We start from the raw sequence: 16,931 nt of genomic DNA, 5'->3' as shown, positions 1-16,931 counted from the left end.
TGGCCTGTAATTACTCGGTCTATCCCTTTCTCCCTTTTTAAACAATGGTACCACATTAGCAGTCCTCCAGTCCCCCGGCACCACATCTGTAGCCAGAGAGGATTGAAAAATGATTGTCAGAGCCTCTGCTATTTCCTCTCTTACTTCTTTTAACAATCCGGGCCTGGGGATTTATCTACTTTCAAAGCTGCTAAGCCCCTTAATACTTCCTCTTTAACTATGTTTATTTCATCTAATATTTCACACTCCCCCTGCTGATAGCAATGTCTGCATCGTCCCTCTGTTTGTGAAAACAGACACAAAGTATTCATTAAAAACCATACACATGTCTTCCGCTTCCATACACAGATTACTCTCATGGTCCCTGATTGGCCTTATTCTTACATAGAAACATAGGCCTAGAAATTCAGTTGTTAGCGCCACTCAAGATTTAGCGGCGGCGCTAAACCGCAGTGCCCGCTCAGCTGCGCGCGCAGATCGTGACGTCATTTCATGGTGCAACGCCCTTGGTGCGCCCCGAACCAGAACTTCAGTGGCGCCGCCCTTCTTTGCGCCTGGCGCCCCCAGCGACTGGTAGAGGGGAACGGTTCCCAGTCGCTGCGGGGTGCGGGGGGCGCTATTTAAAGGGGACTCCTCCTGCATTATAAGTGACAACCATTTTGTGCCAATCCTTCTGTGTGAGAGACAAAGGCAGAGAGCTTTCTGCTTTGACTCAGCGCTCACACAGGTACTTCTGGCTTCAGGCCAGAGCTTTGCACTTGGATTTCACTTTCAGTGCCATAGCCTTGAGTCACCACATATACTGTAATGGGGGCTACAATGGGTGGAAACGTTGGTTTTCTGCATTGCATTCAAAGGGATCAGAGACGCTGTGAGAGAGTGCCAGTCATGGCCAGATGGAGAAGGGCCAACAGGTGTCGGCACAGGAGGCCTTACCCACCCAGGGTATACCGCCAGCAGTTCTCATATCTGAACATGTCTGAGGAGCAGTGTGTTCGGAGGCTGCGACTCAGAAGGGAGGTGGTCACTGAGATCTGCCACCTGCTTCGCAGAGATCTGCAGCCACAGCAGAGGAGCAGGACGTCTCTGTTGGTGGCAGTGAAGGTGACAGTGGCTCTCAACTTCTATGCCACCGGCTCCTTCCAATCCACTACTGGGGACATTGCCAACATCTCCCAGTTCGCGGTACATTGATGCATCCGACAGGTGAACAATGCCCTTTTCAGAAGGAGACGTCAGTACATCTCCTTCCCCATGATCCTGGACAAGCAGCAAGAGCGTACAATGGGATTTGGAAGAATAGCGGGCTTCCCCATGGTCCAGGGCGTAGAACTGATGAACCAGCATTGGGCAGGCCTCGCTTCAGGGCTGCAGTGTGCAGGGCATGGCAGCCAGACAAGTCCACCCTCCCCCTTTAAGAGCTCACCGGCGCCAGAGTGTCTGCCGTCAATCAGCAACTCGCCGCACCTGCGCTGCACCCGCCCTCAGGGGTATCGCCCCGGCTCGCCGGCTTAGCGCCTTATGATAGTCGTGCATCGCCTGCTTTAGCGCAGCAGCAACCTCTTGGGGTGATGCAACTGAATATCGGCGAAGGTGGCGCTAAGTTGCGCCGGGCGCAAAATTTAGCGACCGCCCGGCTGTAGCGCCCCAAACGTGGCTATACTGAATTTCTAGGCCATAGAAACATAGAAGATAGGAGCAGGAGTAGGCCATTCGGCCCCTCGAGCCTGCTCCACCATTCAATGAGATCATGGCTGATCATCCAAATTCAGTACCCTGTCCCTGCCTTCTCCCCATATCCCTTGATCCCTTTAGCCTTAAGAAATATATCCAACTCCTTCTTGAATATATTTAAAGAATTGGCCTCTACTGCCTTCTTTGGCAGAGAATTCCACAGGTTCACCACTCTCTGGGTGAAGAAATTCCTCCTCATCTCTGTCCTAAATGGCTTACCCCTTATCATTAGACTGTGACCCCTGGTTCTGGACTCCCCAATCGTCGGGAACATCCTTCCAGCATCTAGTCTGTCTAGTCCTGTTAGAATTTTATAAATTTCAATGAGATCCCTCTCATTTTTCTTAACTCCAGCGAGTACAAGCCCAATCGACCCAATCTCTCCTCATACGTCATTCCTGCCATCCCAGGTATCAGCCTGGTGAATCTTCGCTGAACTCCTTCCATGGCAAGAACATCCTTCCTCAGAAAAGGTGACCAAAACTGCACACAATACTCAAGATGTGGCCTCACCAAGGCCCTGTACAACTGCAGCAAGACATCTTTGTTCCTGTACTCAAACCCTCTCGCTACGAAGGCCAACATACCATTTGCCTTCTTAACCGGCTGCTGCACCTGCATGCTTACTTTCAGCGACTGGTGCGCAAGGACGTCCTGGTTTCGTTGCACTTCCCCTTCTCCCAATCTATTGCCATTTAGATAATAATCTGCCTTCCTGTTTTTGACACCAAAGTGGATAACCTCACATTTATCCACATCATATTGCATCTGCCATGCTTCTGCCCAATCACCCAACCTGTCCAAATCATACTGGAGTTTCTCGGCATCCTCCTCACAGCACACACGCCCACCCAGCTTTGTGTCTTCTGCAAACATGGAGATATTACATCTAGTTCCCTCGTCCAGATCATTAATATATATTGTGAATAGCTGGGGTCCAAGGACCGATCCCTGTGGTACCCCACTAGTCACTGCCTGCCACTCGGAAAAAGAGCCGTTTATTCCAACTCTTTGCTTTCTGTCTGCCAACCAGTTCTCTATCCAAGTCAATACCTTGCCCCCAATCTCATGTGCCTTAATTTTACACGCTAATCCCTTATGCGGGACCTTAGCAAAAGCCTTTTGAAAATCCAAATACACTACATCCACTGGTTCTCCCTTATCTATTTTACCAGTTACATCCTCAAAAAATTCCAGTAGATTAGTCAAGCATGATTTACATGTTGACTTTGTCCGATCCGGTCACTTTTTTCCAAGTGCTCTGCTATTACATCCTTTATAATGGACTCTGGCATTTTCCCCACTACCGATGTCAGGCTTACCGGTCTGTAATTCCCCGTTTTCTCTCTACCACCCTTTTTGAACAGTGGAGTAACATTAGCTACCCGCCAATCCATGGGTACTGTTCCAGAGTCTATCGAATTTTGGAAGATGACCAGCAATGCATCTACTATTACTAGGGTTACTTCATTAAGTACCCTAGGATGTAGATTATCAGGCCCTGAGGATTTATCAGCCCTCAATCCCATCAATTTCCCTAACACCATTTCCCTACAAATACTGATTTCTATCAGTTCCTCCCTCTCATTAGACCCTATGTTCCTCGACATCTTTGGGAGGTTATTTGTGTCCTCCTTTGTGAAGACAGAACCAAAGTATGTATTTAATTGGTCTGCCATTTCTTTGATCCCCATTATAAATTCCCCTGATTCTGACTGCAAGGGACCTACGCTTGACTTCAGCAATCTTTTTCTCTTCACATATCTATAAAAGCTTTTACAGTCAGTTTTTATGTTCCCTGAAAGCTTACTCTCATACTCTATTTTCCCCCTCTTAATTAATCCCTTTGTCCTCCTTTGTTGGATCCTAAACTGCTCCCAATCCTCAGGTTTACTGCTTTTTCTGGCCCATTTGTATGCCCTCTCCATGGATCTTATGCTATCCCTAATTTCCCTTGTTACCCACGGTTGAGTCACCTTTTTTGTTTTATTTTTATGCCAAAGTGGGATGAACAATTTCTGTAGCTCACCCATGCGATGTTTGAATGTTTGCCATTACCCATCCACCGCCAACCCTTTGAGTAACATTCCCCAATCAATCCTACCCAACTCGCACCTCATACCATCATAGTCTCCTTTATTTAAATTCAGGACCCTAGTCTCTGAGTCAACTATTTCACTCTCCATCTTAATGAAGAATTCTATCATATTATGATTGCTCTGACCCAAGGGGCCTCGCACAACAAGATTGCTAATTAATCCTTTCTCATTACATAATACCCAGTCTAAGATGGCCTGATCTCTAGTTGGTTCCTCGACATATTGGTCCAGGAAACCATCCCTTAAACACTCCAGGAATTCCTCCTGCACAGTATTGTTACTAATTTGGTTCGCCCAATCTATATGTAGATTCAAGTCACCCATGATAACTGCTGTGCCCTTATTGCACGCTTCTCTAATTTCCCGTTTAATGCCATCCCCGACCTCCGCATTACTGTTTTGAGGTCTGTATACTGCTCCCACTAACGTTTTCTGCCCCTTGGTATTTCTCAGTTCTACCCATACAGATTCCACATCATCAGAGGCTAATATCCTTCCTTTCAATTGTGTTAATCCCCTCTTTAACCAGCAGTGCTACCCCACCTCCTTTTCCTTTCTGCCTATCTTTCCTGAATATTGAATACCCCTGGATGTTGAGTTCCCAGCCTTGGCCACCCTGGAGCCATGTTTCCGTAATCCCAATCATATCATATTCGTTTACCTCTATTTGCACAGCTAATTCATCCACCTTATTACGAATGCTCCTCGCATTAAGACAAAAAGCCTTCGGGCTTGTTTTTTTAACGCACTTAGATCTTTTAGAATTATTATTTACTGTGACCATGTTTGATTTAAACCCTTGATTTCTCTGCCTGTCACTTTTGTTTTTCTCCTTCCTGTCTTTTGCTTTTATCCTTGTTTTCCTTTCCTCTGTTTCCCCGCTCAGGTTCCCAACCCCCTGCCATTTTAGTTTAAACCCTCCCCCAGAGCATTAGCAAACACTCCCCTTAGGACATCGGTTCCAGCCCTGCCCAGGTGCAAACCGTCCATTTTGTACTGGTCCCACCTCCCCAAAACCGGTTCCAATGTCCCAGGAATTTGAATCCCTCCCCCTTGCGCCATTCCTCTAGCCACATATTCATCTGAAATATCCTTCTATTTCTACTCTGACTAGCAGGTGGCACTGGTAGCAAACCTGAGATTACTATCTTTGAGGCCTTATTTTTTAATTTACCTCCTAACTCCCTATATTCAGCTTTTAGTACCTCAAACCGGTTTTTCCCAAATCGTTGGTACCTATATGCACCACGACAACTGGCTGTTCACCCTCCCCCTCCAGAATGCCCTGCAGCCGCTCCGAGACATCCTTGACCCTTGCACCAGGGAGGGAACACACCATCCTTACTTTAGTTATCCTCTTGCTATTAATGTATTTTTAAAACATCTTTGAGTTTTCCTTGATTTTACTTGCCAATATTATTTCATGCTCTCTTTTTGCTTTCCTAATTTCCTTTTTAATTTGAGCCCTGCACTTTCTATACTCCTCTCGGCTTTCTGCAGTATTGAGTCCTCGGTATCTGTCATAAGCTTCCCTTTTTTTCTTCACCCTACCCTGTATGCCCCTTGACACATCTAGGGAGCTCTAGATTTGTTAGTCCCACCCTTTTACTTTAAGGGAACATGCTTGCTCTGAGCCCTCACTATCTCTTCCTTGAATGCCTCCCACTGCTCTGACACTGATTTACCTTCAAGTTTCCAAGGAGAACAATCACAACCTCTCCAGTCTCTCCACACAACTGAAGTCCCTCATCCCTGGAACCATTCTGGTCAATCTCCCCTTAACCTTCTCTGCTCTAAGGAGAACAATCCCAGCTTCTCCAGTCTCTCCACACAACTGAAGTCCCTCATCCCTGGAACCATTCTGGTCAATCTCCCCTTAACCTTCTCTGCTCTAAGGAGAACAATCCCAGCTTCTCCTGTTTCTCCACACAACTGATGTCCCTCATCCCTGGAACCATTCTAGTCAATCTCCTCTTAACCTTCTCTGCGCGAAGGTGAACAATCCCAGCTTCTCCAGTCTCTCCACGTAATTATAATCCCTCACCACTGGTACCATTCTGGTAAAACTCTCTTGTACCCTCTGCAAAGCTTTCAACTCCTTCCTAAACTGTGGTGCCCAGAATTGGACACACTACTCCAACTGGGGCTGAACCCAGTGGCGTACACAGGTCGAGCAGAGTTGCTGCAGTGTGTCCTGTAGACAGTACACACCGCAGCCACAGTGCGCCGGTGGTGGAGGGAGTGGCATGGTTGAGGTTGTTCTTCAAAGCAATGACTTTCTTTACGACTTTCCCACCCCATGTTGGCAGGCGTCCTTGGAGCCAACATCACATACAGTTTGCTGTTGGACGTGGGCCGCCAGAAGGGCAGGGCCACCTTCCAGACATTGTCCAGGACTTTGACCAGGAGCATGCAAGTCTACAGCAGAACCAAGTGTCACCGGCACCAGATACTCTTGCCGGTGAGTCATTTTCACCTTGCACACCGTCTAACAAAGTACTACAGTGCAAAAATTTACAAAACACTGGTTAGGCCTCAGATAGACTATTGCGTCCAATTCTAGGCAGCACACTCCTTTTAGGAAGGATGGCAAGGGCGTGGAGAGGGTGCAGAGGTGGTTAACTAGAATGGTACCAGGGATGAGGGACTTCAGTTATGTGGGGAGACTGGAGAAGCTGGGATTGTTCTCCTTAGAGCAGAAAAGGTTAAGGGGGAGATTGACCAGAATGGTACCAGGGATGAGGAAAATCAGTTAAGTGGAGAGACTGGAGAATCTGGGATTGTTCTCCTTAGAGCAGAGAAGGTTAAGGGGAGATTGACCAGAATGGGACCGGGGATGAGGGACTTCAGTTATGTGGAGAGACTGGAGAAGCTGGGATTGTTCTTCAAGCAGAGAAGGTTAAGAGGAGATTGAACAGAATGGTACCAGGGATGAGGGACTTCAGTTATGTGGAGAGACTGGAGTAGCTGGGATTGTTCTCCTTAGAGCAGAGAAGGTTAAGGGAGAGATTGACCGGAATGGTACCAGTGATGAGGAAAATCAGTTAAGTGGAGAGACTGGAGAAGCTGTGATTGTTCTCCTTAGAGCAGAGAAGGTTAAAGGAGAGATTGACCAGAATGGCACCAGGGATGAGAGACTTCAGTTATTTGGAGAGACTGGAGAAGCTGGGATTGTTCTCCTTGCAAGGTTTGCACCTGGGCAGGACCGGGACCGATGTCCTAGGGGGAGTGTTTGCTAGTGTTCTGGGGGAGGGATCAAACTAAAGTGGCAGGGGGTTGGGAACCTGAGCAGGGAGACAGAGGAAAGTGAAACAAGGATAGAAGCAAAAGACAGGAAGGAGAAAAGCAAAGGTGGCAGTCAGAGAAATCAAGGGTTTAAATCAAACATGGCCACAGTAAATAATAATTCTAAAAGGTGTAAGAATGTTAAAAAAACAAGCCTGAAGGCCTGGGCCTAGAAATTGAGTGCCCTTAGCGCCGATTTTGCGGCGCTAGAGGGCCTAGCGCTGCATTTGGCGCCGGCGCCGAAATTGCCTGGGGCCCTTACGCCGCGGTAGACCGGTAGCGCTGCGCCGGCACCGATGACGTCATCGGTGTGCGCAGCGTCCCGGTTGCCATGACGACGGGCCCCAGCGCCGAAATTCAGTTGCGGCCGCCTCGCCCGTGGCAGCCGCAACTAAGACTCTGGCAACCGAGTCTTCCCCGAGTTAGCGCCGGCGCATTAAGGTCGCGCGGCGGCCGGCCGCTTTCCCGTCGGCTGCCTGTCCGCACCTCCCTCCCCGGACTCCTCCACCCCCCCCCCCCCGCGGAACAGATGCGTCTGGCCTGCAAGCCCGGCACTTGTCCGAGGTGCCGGGCTCATTTTTACAATATTTGAACGGACAGCGGGCGGGTGCAGGCAGCTCCTCCTTAACTGAAGGAGGAGGCCTGCACTTCCCCAGCCTGCCGCACCGCATCGGGTGCCGCAGCGCCGGATTAGCGCCGCAATTCGGCACTCAGCGCCCATTGGGAGGCGCTCACGCCCGCCAGTAGCGCTGGCAGCCGTCTGGGCGCGGCGCTACTGAATTTTTGGCGCGCGCAAGGGAATTAGCGCCGGCGCTAAATTTCCGGCGCTAAAGCCCTGGCGCGGCGTCAACTCAATTTCTAGGCCCTTGTGTCTTAATGCAAGGATCATTCGTAATAAGGTGGATGAATTAGCTGCACAAATAGAGGTAAACGGATATGATATAATTGGGATTACGGAAACATGGCTCCAGGTTGACCAAGGCTGGGAACTCAACATCCAGGGGTAGTCAATATTCAGGAAAGATAGGCAAAAAGGAAAAGGAGGTGGGATAGCATTGCTGGTTAAAGAGGAGATTAACACAATTGAAAGGAAGGATATTAGCTCTGATGATGTGGAATCTGTATGGGTAGAACTGAGCAATACCAAGGGGCAGAAAACATTAGTGGGAGTGGTATACGGACCTCCAAACAGTAATGCGAAGGTTGGGGATGGCATTAAATGGGAAATTAGGGATGTGTGCAATAAGGGCACAGCAGTTATCATGGGTGACTTTAATCTACATATAGATTGGGCTAACCAAATTAGTAACAGTACCGTGGAGGAGGAATTCCTGGAGTGTATACGAGATGGTTTCCTGGACCAATATGTCGAGGAACCAACTAGAGATCGAGCCATCGTAGACTGGGTATTATGTAATGAGAAAGGATTAATTAGCAATCTTGTTGTGCGAGGCCCCTTGGGTCGGAGCAATCATAATATGATAGAATTCTTCATTAAGATGGAGAATGAAGTAGTTGACTCAGAGACTAGGGTCCTGAATTTAAATAAAGGAAACTATGATGGTATGAGGCGCGAGTTGGGTAGGATTGATTGGGGAATGTTACTCAAAGGGTTGACGGTGGACAGGCAATGGCAAACATTCAAAGATCGCATGGATGAACTATAGAATTTGTTCATCCCTGTTTGTCATAAAAATTAAACCAAAAAGGTGACTCAACTGTGGCTAACAAGGGAAATTAGGGATAGCATAAGATCCAAGGAGAAGACATATAAATTGGCCAGAAAAAGCAGTAAACCTGAGGATTGGGAGCAATTTAGGATTCAGCAAAGGAGGACAAAGGGATTAATTAAGAGGGGGAAAATAGAGTATGAGAGTAAGCTTGCTTGGAACATAAAAACTGACTGTAAAAGCATTTATAGATATGTGAAGAGAAAAAGATTGGTGAAGTCAAGAGTAGGTCCCTTGCAGTCAGAATCAGGGGAATTTATAATGGGGAAGAAAGAAATGGAGACCAATTAAATACATACTCTGGTTCTGTCTTCACAAAGGAGGACACAAATAACCTTCCAGAGATGTCGGGGAACATAGGGTCTAATGAGAGGGAGGAACTGAAAGAAATCAGTATTTGTAGGGAAATGGTGTTAGGGAAATTGACAGGATTGAAGGCCGATAAATCCCCAGGATCTGATAATCTACATCCAAGGTACTTAAGGAAGTGGCCCTAGAAATAGTAGATGCATTGCTGGTCATCTTCCAAAATTCGATAGACTCTGGGACAGTTCCCATGGATTGGAGGGTAGCTAATGTTACCCCACTATTCAAAAAAGGTGGTAGAGAGAAAAGGGGAATTGTAGACCGGTAAGCCTGACATCGGTAGTGGGGAAAATGCTAGAGTCCATTTTAAAAGATGTAATAGCAGAGCACTTGGAAAACAGTGACAGGATCGGACAAAGTCAACATGGATTTACAAAAGGTAAATCATGCTTGCCTAATCTACTGGAATTTTTTGAGGATGTAACTTGTAGAATAGATAAGGGAGAACCCGTGGATATGCTGTATTTGGACTTTCAGAAGGCTTTCGATAAGGTCCCGCATAAGAGATTAGCGTGTAAAGTTAAAGTACATGGGATTAGGGGCAAGGTACTGACTTGGATAAAGAACTGGTTGGCAGACAGGAAGCAAAGAGTTGGAATAAACAGGTCTTTTTCCGAGTGGCAGGCAGTGACTAGTGGGGTACCGCAGGGATCGGTCCTTGGACCCCAGCTATTCACAATATATATTAATGATCTAGACGAGGGAACTAGATGTAATATCTCCAAGTTTGCAGACGACACAAAGCTGGGTGGGCGTGTGTGCTGTGAGGAGGATGCCGAGAAACTCCAGTATGATTTGGACAGGTTGGGTGATTGGGCAGAAGCATGGCAGATGCAGTATAATGTGGATAAATGTGAGGTTATCCACTTTGGTCGCAAAAACAGGAAGGCAGATTATTACCTGAACGGCAATAGATTGGGAGAAGGGGAAGTGCAACGAGACCTGGGTGTCCTTGTGCGCCAGTCGCTGAAGGTAAGCATGCAGGTGCAGAAGGCGGTTAAGAAGGCAAATGGTATGTAGGCCTTCATAGCGAGAGGGTTTTAGTACAAGAACAAGGATGTCTTGCTGCAGTTGTACAGGGCCTTGGTGAGACCACACCTTGAGTATTGTGCGCAGTTTTGGTCGCCTTATCTGAGCAATGATGTTCTTGCCATGGAAGGAGTTCAGCGAAGATTCACCAGGCTGATACCTGGGATGGCAGGAATGACGTATGAGGAGAGATTGGGTTGAATGGGCTTATACTCGCTGGAGTCTAGAAGAATGAGAGGGGATCTCATTGAAGCTTATAAAATTCTAACAGGACTGGACAGACTAGATGCAGGAAGGATGTTCCCGATGGCCGGGGAGTCCAGAACCAGGGGTCACAGTCTAAGGATAAGGGGTAAGCCATTTAGGACTGAAATGAGGAGGAATTTCTTCACCCAGAGAGTGGTGAACCTGTGGAATTCTCTACCACAGAAGGCAGTAGAGGCCAATTCATTAAATATATTCAAGAAAGAGTTGGATATATTTCTTAAGGCTAAAGGGATCAAGGGATATGGGGAGAAGGCAGGGACCGGGTACTGAATTTGGATGATCAGTCATGATCTCATTGAATGGCGGAGCAGGCTCGAGGGGCCGAGTGGCCTACTCCTGCTCCTATCTTCTATGTTTCTATGTTTCCTTCAAGCAGAGAAGGTTAAGGGGAGATTGACCAGAATGGTACCAGGGGTGTGGGACTTCAGTTAAGTGGAGAGACTGGAGAAGCTGGGATTGTTCTCCTTAGAGCAGAGAAGGTTAAGGGGAGATTTAATCGAGGTGATCAAAATCATGAAGGGTTTTGATGGAGTGAATAAAGCGAAAGTGTTTCCAGTAACGCAAATGTCGGTAATTAGAGGACACAGATTAAAGACCATTGGCAAGTAAACCAGAGGAGAGAAGAGGAAGCATTTTTTTCACCCACCATGTTGTTGTGATCAACTGTCAGCGGTGCAGTACTGAGGGAGTGCCACACTGTCGGAGGGGCTGTACTGAGGGAGCGCTGCACTGTCGGAGGGGCTGTACTGAGGGAGTGCCGCACTGTCGGAGGGTCAGTACTGAGGGAGTTCCGCACTGTCAGAGGGGCTGTACTGAGGGAGTGCTGCACTGTCGGAGGGGCTGTACTGAGGGAGTGCTGCACAGTCGGAGGGACAGTACTGAGGGAGTGCCGCACTGTCGGAGGGGCAGTACTGAGGGAGTGCCGCACTGTCAGAGGGGCTGTACTGAGGGAGCGCTGCACTGTCGGAGGGGCTGTACTGAGGGAGTGCCGCACTGTCAGAGGGTCAGTACTGAGGGAGTGCCGCACTGTCAGAGGGGCTGTACTGAGGGAGTGCTGCACTGTCGGAGGGGCTGTACTGAGGGAGTGCTGCACAGTCGGAGGGACAGTACTGAGCGAGTGCCGCACTGTCGGAGGGTCAGTACTGAGGGAGTGCCGCACTGTCAGAGGGGCTGTACTGAGGGAGCGCTGCACTGTCGGAGGGGCTGTACTGAGGGAGTGCCGCACTGTCGGAGGGTCAGTACTGAGGGAGTGCCGCACTGTCAGAGGGGCTGTACTGAGGGAGCGCTGCACTGTCGGAGGGGCTGTACTGAGGGAGTGCCGCACTGTCGGAGGGTCAGTACTGAGGGAGTGCCACACTGTCAGAGGGGCTGTACTGAGGGAGTGCTGCACTGTCGGAGGGGCTGTACTGAGGGAGCGCCGCACTGTCGGAGGGGCTGTACTGAGGGAGTGCCGCACTGTCGGAGGGGCAGTACTGAGGGAGTGCTGCACTGTCGGAGGGGCTGTACTGAGGGAGCGATGCACTGTCGGAGGGGCTGTACTGAGGGAGTGCCGCACTGTCGGAGGCGCTGTACTGAGGAAGCGCTGCACTGTCGGAGGGGCTGTACTGAGGGAGCGCTGCACTGTCGGACGGGCTGTACTGAGGGAGCGCTGCACTGTTGGAGGAGGCAGTACTTATGGTGCGCTGCACTATCGGAGGGGCTGTACTGATGGAGCCCCGCACTGTCGGAGGGGCAGTACATAGGAACATAGAAACATAGAAGATAGGAGCAGGAGTAGGCCATTCGACCCTTCGAGCCTGCTCCGCCATTCAATCCGATCATGGCTGATCATCCAAATTCAATACCCTGTCCCTGCTTTCTCCCCCTATTCCTTGATCCCTTTAGCCTTAAGAAATATATCCAACTCCTTCTTGAATATATTTAATGAATTGGCCTCAACTGCCTTGTGTGGTAGAGAATTCCACAGGTTCACCACCCTCTGGGTGAAGAAATTCCTCCTCATTTCTGTCCTAAATGGCTTACCCCTTATCCTTAGACTGTGACCCCTGGTTCTGGACTCCCCGACCATCGGGAACATCTTTCCTGCATCTAGTCTGTCCAGTCCTGTCAGAATTTTATAAGTTTCAGTGAGATCCCCTCTCATTCTTCTAAACTCCAGCGAGTATAAGCCCAATCAAACCAATCTCTCCTCATACGTCATTTGGGCCATCCCAGGTATCAGTCTGGTGAATCTTCGCTGCACTCCTTCCATGGCAAGAACATCCTTCCTCAGATAAGGTGACCAAAACTGCACACAATACTCAAGATGTGGTCTCACCAAGGCCCTGTACAACTGCAGCAAGACATCCTTGTTCCTGTACTCAAACCCTCTCGCTACGAAGGCCAACATACCATTTGCCTTCTTAACCACCTGCTGCACCTGCATGTTTACCTTCAGCGACTGGTGCACAAGGACACCTAGGTCTCGTTGCACTTCCCCTTCTCCCAACCTATTGCCATTCAGATAATAATCTGCCTTCCTGTTTTTGACACCAAAGTGGATAACCTCGCATTTATCCACATTATATTGCACTGAGGGAGCACCGCACTGTCGGACGGGCAGTACCGATGGAGCGCTGCTCTGTCGGAGGGGCAGTACTGAGGGAGCGCTGCACTGTCAGAGGGGCAGTACTGAGGGAGCACTGCACTGTCGGAGGGCAGTACTGAGGGAGTACTGCACTCTCGGAAGGGCTGTACTGAGGGATCGGCGCACTGTAAGTTTTTTCTTTCTGAATCAGGTATTGTTTCCTTTTCTCGCTCTCTCTCAGAATTGCGTCAAGGATTACTTTGTGCCAATCGATGTCTCGATAAACTTCACGCTGGCCGGAGACGTCATCCAAGGAACCAAAGGTCTGCGTCCCATTCTCAATGAGTACAGCAAGACATCCCATTCCGAAAAGGTACAGGGGAGCGGGATCACCATCAGCAGAGATACAGGCATTGACACAGGGTGCTGGAGGAGGGGAGGTACTGAGTGACAGTGTGAGGGAGCTGGATTAACATCAGTAGAGATACAGTCAGTAAAACAGGGTGCTGGGGGTGAGGGGTTACTGAGTGACAGTTTGAGGGAGCTGGATTAACATCAGTAGAGATACAGTCAGTGACACAGGGCGCTGCGGGAAGAGTTACTGAGTGACAATGTGAGGCAGCTGGATTAACATCAGTAGAGATACTGTCAGTAACACAGGGCACTGGGGAGAGGGGGAACTGAGTGACAGTGTGAGGTAGCAGGATTAACATCAGTATCAGTAGAGGTACAGTCACTAACACAGGGTGCTGGGGGAGATGGGTTACTGAGTGACATTGTGAGGGAGCTGGATTAACATCAGTACAGACAGTCAGTAACACACTGCGCTGGGGGAGAGGTTACTGAGTGACAGTGTGAGGGAGGTGGATTAACATCAATAAAGATACAGTCAGTAACACAGGGCGCTGAGCGGGAGAGGAGATGCCTTCTCAGAGATCTGAATTTCAGCTTGATGCTGCCTTCTCCTGAGTTTACAAGCATCCGCCAACCTATGAACATCCAGCCAGTGACACCGGGCGCTGGGGGAGGTGTGGGGTTACTGAGTGACAGTCTGCTCAGGTCATTGCCGATCTGTACATAGGAACAGGAGGAGGCCGTTCAGCCCCTCGAGCCTTGTTCCGCCGTTCTATCCAAACAGTTTCCAGCCTCTCCACCCCCAGCAGCCTCGGGGAGGGATGTCAGTAATTCGTCCATGGGTTGTGGTTGACTGGAATTTGCTTCCATTGTTCCAGCTCCCATTCAAGAAGGATTGTGGAGCGGACGGTGAGTGTGTGGACCATCTGAGGGTCTTCTTCAACTTCTCGGGGTAAGAGTGTGTCGGCTTTCTCCTCATTCACTTGTTCCAGACGCGAGAGGTCAAGGATCAAGCCAGACCCTGCGGTGACTGGCTAGCGTGAAAGAAATTAATTTTGGCGCACAGAAGTGACAGATTTTCCTCAACTGTCTGAGGGCCTCACTTCCTTTCTGTGGTCCACACTTCTTCCTGTCTGAGCACTGCATACAGTTTTGGTCTCCTTATTTAAGGATGGCTATACTTGCATTGGAGGCAGTTCAGAGACGATTCACTAGGTTAATTCCAGAGATGAGGGGTTTGACTTATGAGGAAAGGTTGAGCAGGCTGGGCCTATACTCATTCGAATTTAGAAGAATGAGAGGTGATCTTATCGAAACATATAAAATACTGAGGGGGCTCGACAGGGTAGATGCAGAGAGGATGTTTCCCCTCGTGGGGAAATCTGGAACTCGGGGGCACAGTCTCAGAATAAAGGGTCGCCCTTTTAGAACTGAGATGAGGAGAAACTTCTTCTCTCAGAGGGTCGTAAATCTGTGGAATCCTCTGCCCCAGAGAGCTGTGGAGGCTGGGTCATTAAATACAGTTAAAATGGAGATAGACAAATTTTTGCAAGATAAGGGAGTGGAAGGTTATGGGAAGTGGGCTGGAAAGTGGCTTTGATCCCTAGTTCACCCATGAACTTATTGAATGGCGGAGCAGGCTCGAGGGGGCCAAGTGGCCTATTCCTGCTCCTATTTCTTATGTTTTTATGTTCTGTGGGCCTCACTTCCTGTTTTGGGGGACTCGCTTCCTGGATTTGGGGCCTCACTTCCTGTCTAGGGCCTCACATCCTTTCGGCAGACCTCACTTCCTGTTTACGAACCCAACTTCCTGTTGACCATCCGATAGCAAAATACTGCAGATGCTGGAAATCCGAAATAACAACAAAAATGCTGGAAAAACTCAGCAGGCCAGGCAACATCCGTGGAGAGAGAAATAGCGTCAACGTTTCAAAGGGTTTCGACCTGAAACGCTGACTCTATTTCTCTCCACGGATGTTGCCTGGCCTGCTGAGTTTTTCCAGCATTTTCTGTTGTTATTCCTGTTGACCTTCCGTTCTGGTCCAGGACTTCCTGTAACCCTTAGTTCACCGATTTGAATATTTAAAGGGGCCCTTCACAGCGGGCGGCTCGATCTGACCCACGAGACCGAACCCGTTTATTTGGCTGGCGCCACCTTGACCTGTGAGCGCTGCCGCATTGGGGACAGAAGTTATACTGGTGTTCACTGTGTCTTCAGGGGCGACACGGTGGTGATTGGCCAAGCGGCAGTGCTGACAGTGAGCGCGGTGCTGGAGAACGCCAAGGAAGATTCCTACAAGACTCAGCTCAACTTCTTCCATCCTGCCCGCCTCGCCTTCAGGAAGATCACCTCGGCACAGGTAGGGACATCATCAGATCTGGCAATGCAGGAATCCCTCAGTATTGCCCCTCCGTCAGTGCAGCGGTCCCTGAATACTGCCCCTCCGACAGTGCAGCGCTCCCTCAGTACTGCCCCTCCGATAGTGAGACACTCCCTCTGCACTGCCCCTTCAACAGTGCGGCGCTTCCTCAGTACTGCCACTCCGACAGTGCAATGCTCCCTTAGTACTGCCATTCCGACAGTGCAGCACTCCCTCTCTACCGCCCCTCCGACAGTGTGGCGCTCCCTCAGTACTGCCACTCCGACAGTGCAGTACTCTCAGTAAAGCCCCTCCATCAGTGCAGTGCTCCATCAGTACTGCCCCTCCGACAGTGCAGCGCTCCCTCAGTAATGCCCCACCGAAATTGCAGCGCTCCCTCAGTACTGCCCCTCTGACAGTGCAGCGCTCCCTCAGTACTGCCCGTCCGACAGTGTAGCACTCCCACAGTACTGCCCCTCCTACATTTCAGCGCTCCTTCAGTACTGCCCCTCTGAAAGTGCAGCGCTCCCTTAGTACATCACCTCCGACAGTGTAGGGTTCCCGCAATACTGCCGCTCAAACAGTGCAGCGCTCCCTCAGTACTGCCATTCCGACAGTGCGGCGGTCCCTCAGTACTGCCTCTCCGACAGTGCAGCGCTTCCTCAGTATTGCCCCTCTGACAATGCAGCGCTCCCTCAGTAATGCCCCACCGAAATTGCAGCGCTCCCTCATTACTGACCCTCTGACGGTGCAGCGCTTCCTCAGTACTGACCCTCCAACAGTGCAGCGCTCCCTCAGTACTGCCCCTCGAACAGTGCGGCGCTCCCTCAGTACTGCCACTCCGACAGTGCAACGCTCCCTCAGTAATGCCATTCCGACAGTGCAGCGCTCCCTCAGTACTGCCTCTCCGACAGTGCAGCGCTCCCTAAGTAATGACCCTCTGAAATTGCAGTGCTCTCTCAGTACCGCCCCTCCGACAGTGCAGCGCTCCCTCAGTACTGCCCCTCCGACAGTGCAGCACTCCCTCAGTACTAACAGTGGAGAGTGTCGGCCTTGATTATTGGGCTCGAACCCTCGATGTTCTGATTCAGCAGTGAGATAGTGTCGTCACTTGAGTTTGTAGTGTTTGATGGGACAGTAT

At 49.7% G+C, this 16,931-nt stretch overlaps 1 protein-coding gene across 1 annotated transcript in view; it reads left to right on the top strand.

Moving 5' to 3' along the window:
* The window catches only part of LOC147095432 (integrin alpha-X-like), a 245,987-nt gene that overhangs the window by 188,787 nt on the left and 40,269 nt on the right, over positions 1 to 16,931 (top strand). Inside the window, exons 17-20 of the mRNA XM_085973634.1 lie at positions 6,143 to 6,294; positions 13,318 to 13,449; positions 14,309 to 14,382; positions 15,649 to 15,855. Coding sequence (XP_085829760.1) covers positions 6,143 to 6,294; positions 13,318 to 13,449; positions 14,309 to 14,382; positions 15,649 to 15,855 — 565 coding nt within the window. The remainder of the gene's footprint in view (positions 1 to 6,142; positions 6,295 to 13,317; positions 13,450 to 14,308; positions 14,383 to 15,648; positions 15,856 to 16,931) is intronic.

The sequence above is a fragment of the Somniosus microcephalus genome, unplaced genomic scaffold (assembly GCF_052327205.1).
Source record: "Somniosus microcephalus isolate GS21.2 unplaced genomic scaffold, FLI_Smic_1.0 unresolved_chr1, whole genome shotgun sequence".
In the NCBI taxonomy this organism is placed as follows: domain Eukaryota; kingdom Metazoa; phylum Chordata; class Chondrichthyes; order Squaliformes; family Somniosidae; genus Somniosus; species Somniosus microcephalus.
This window is presented reverse-complemented; position numbering and strand designations above follow the sequence as displayed.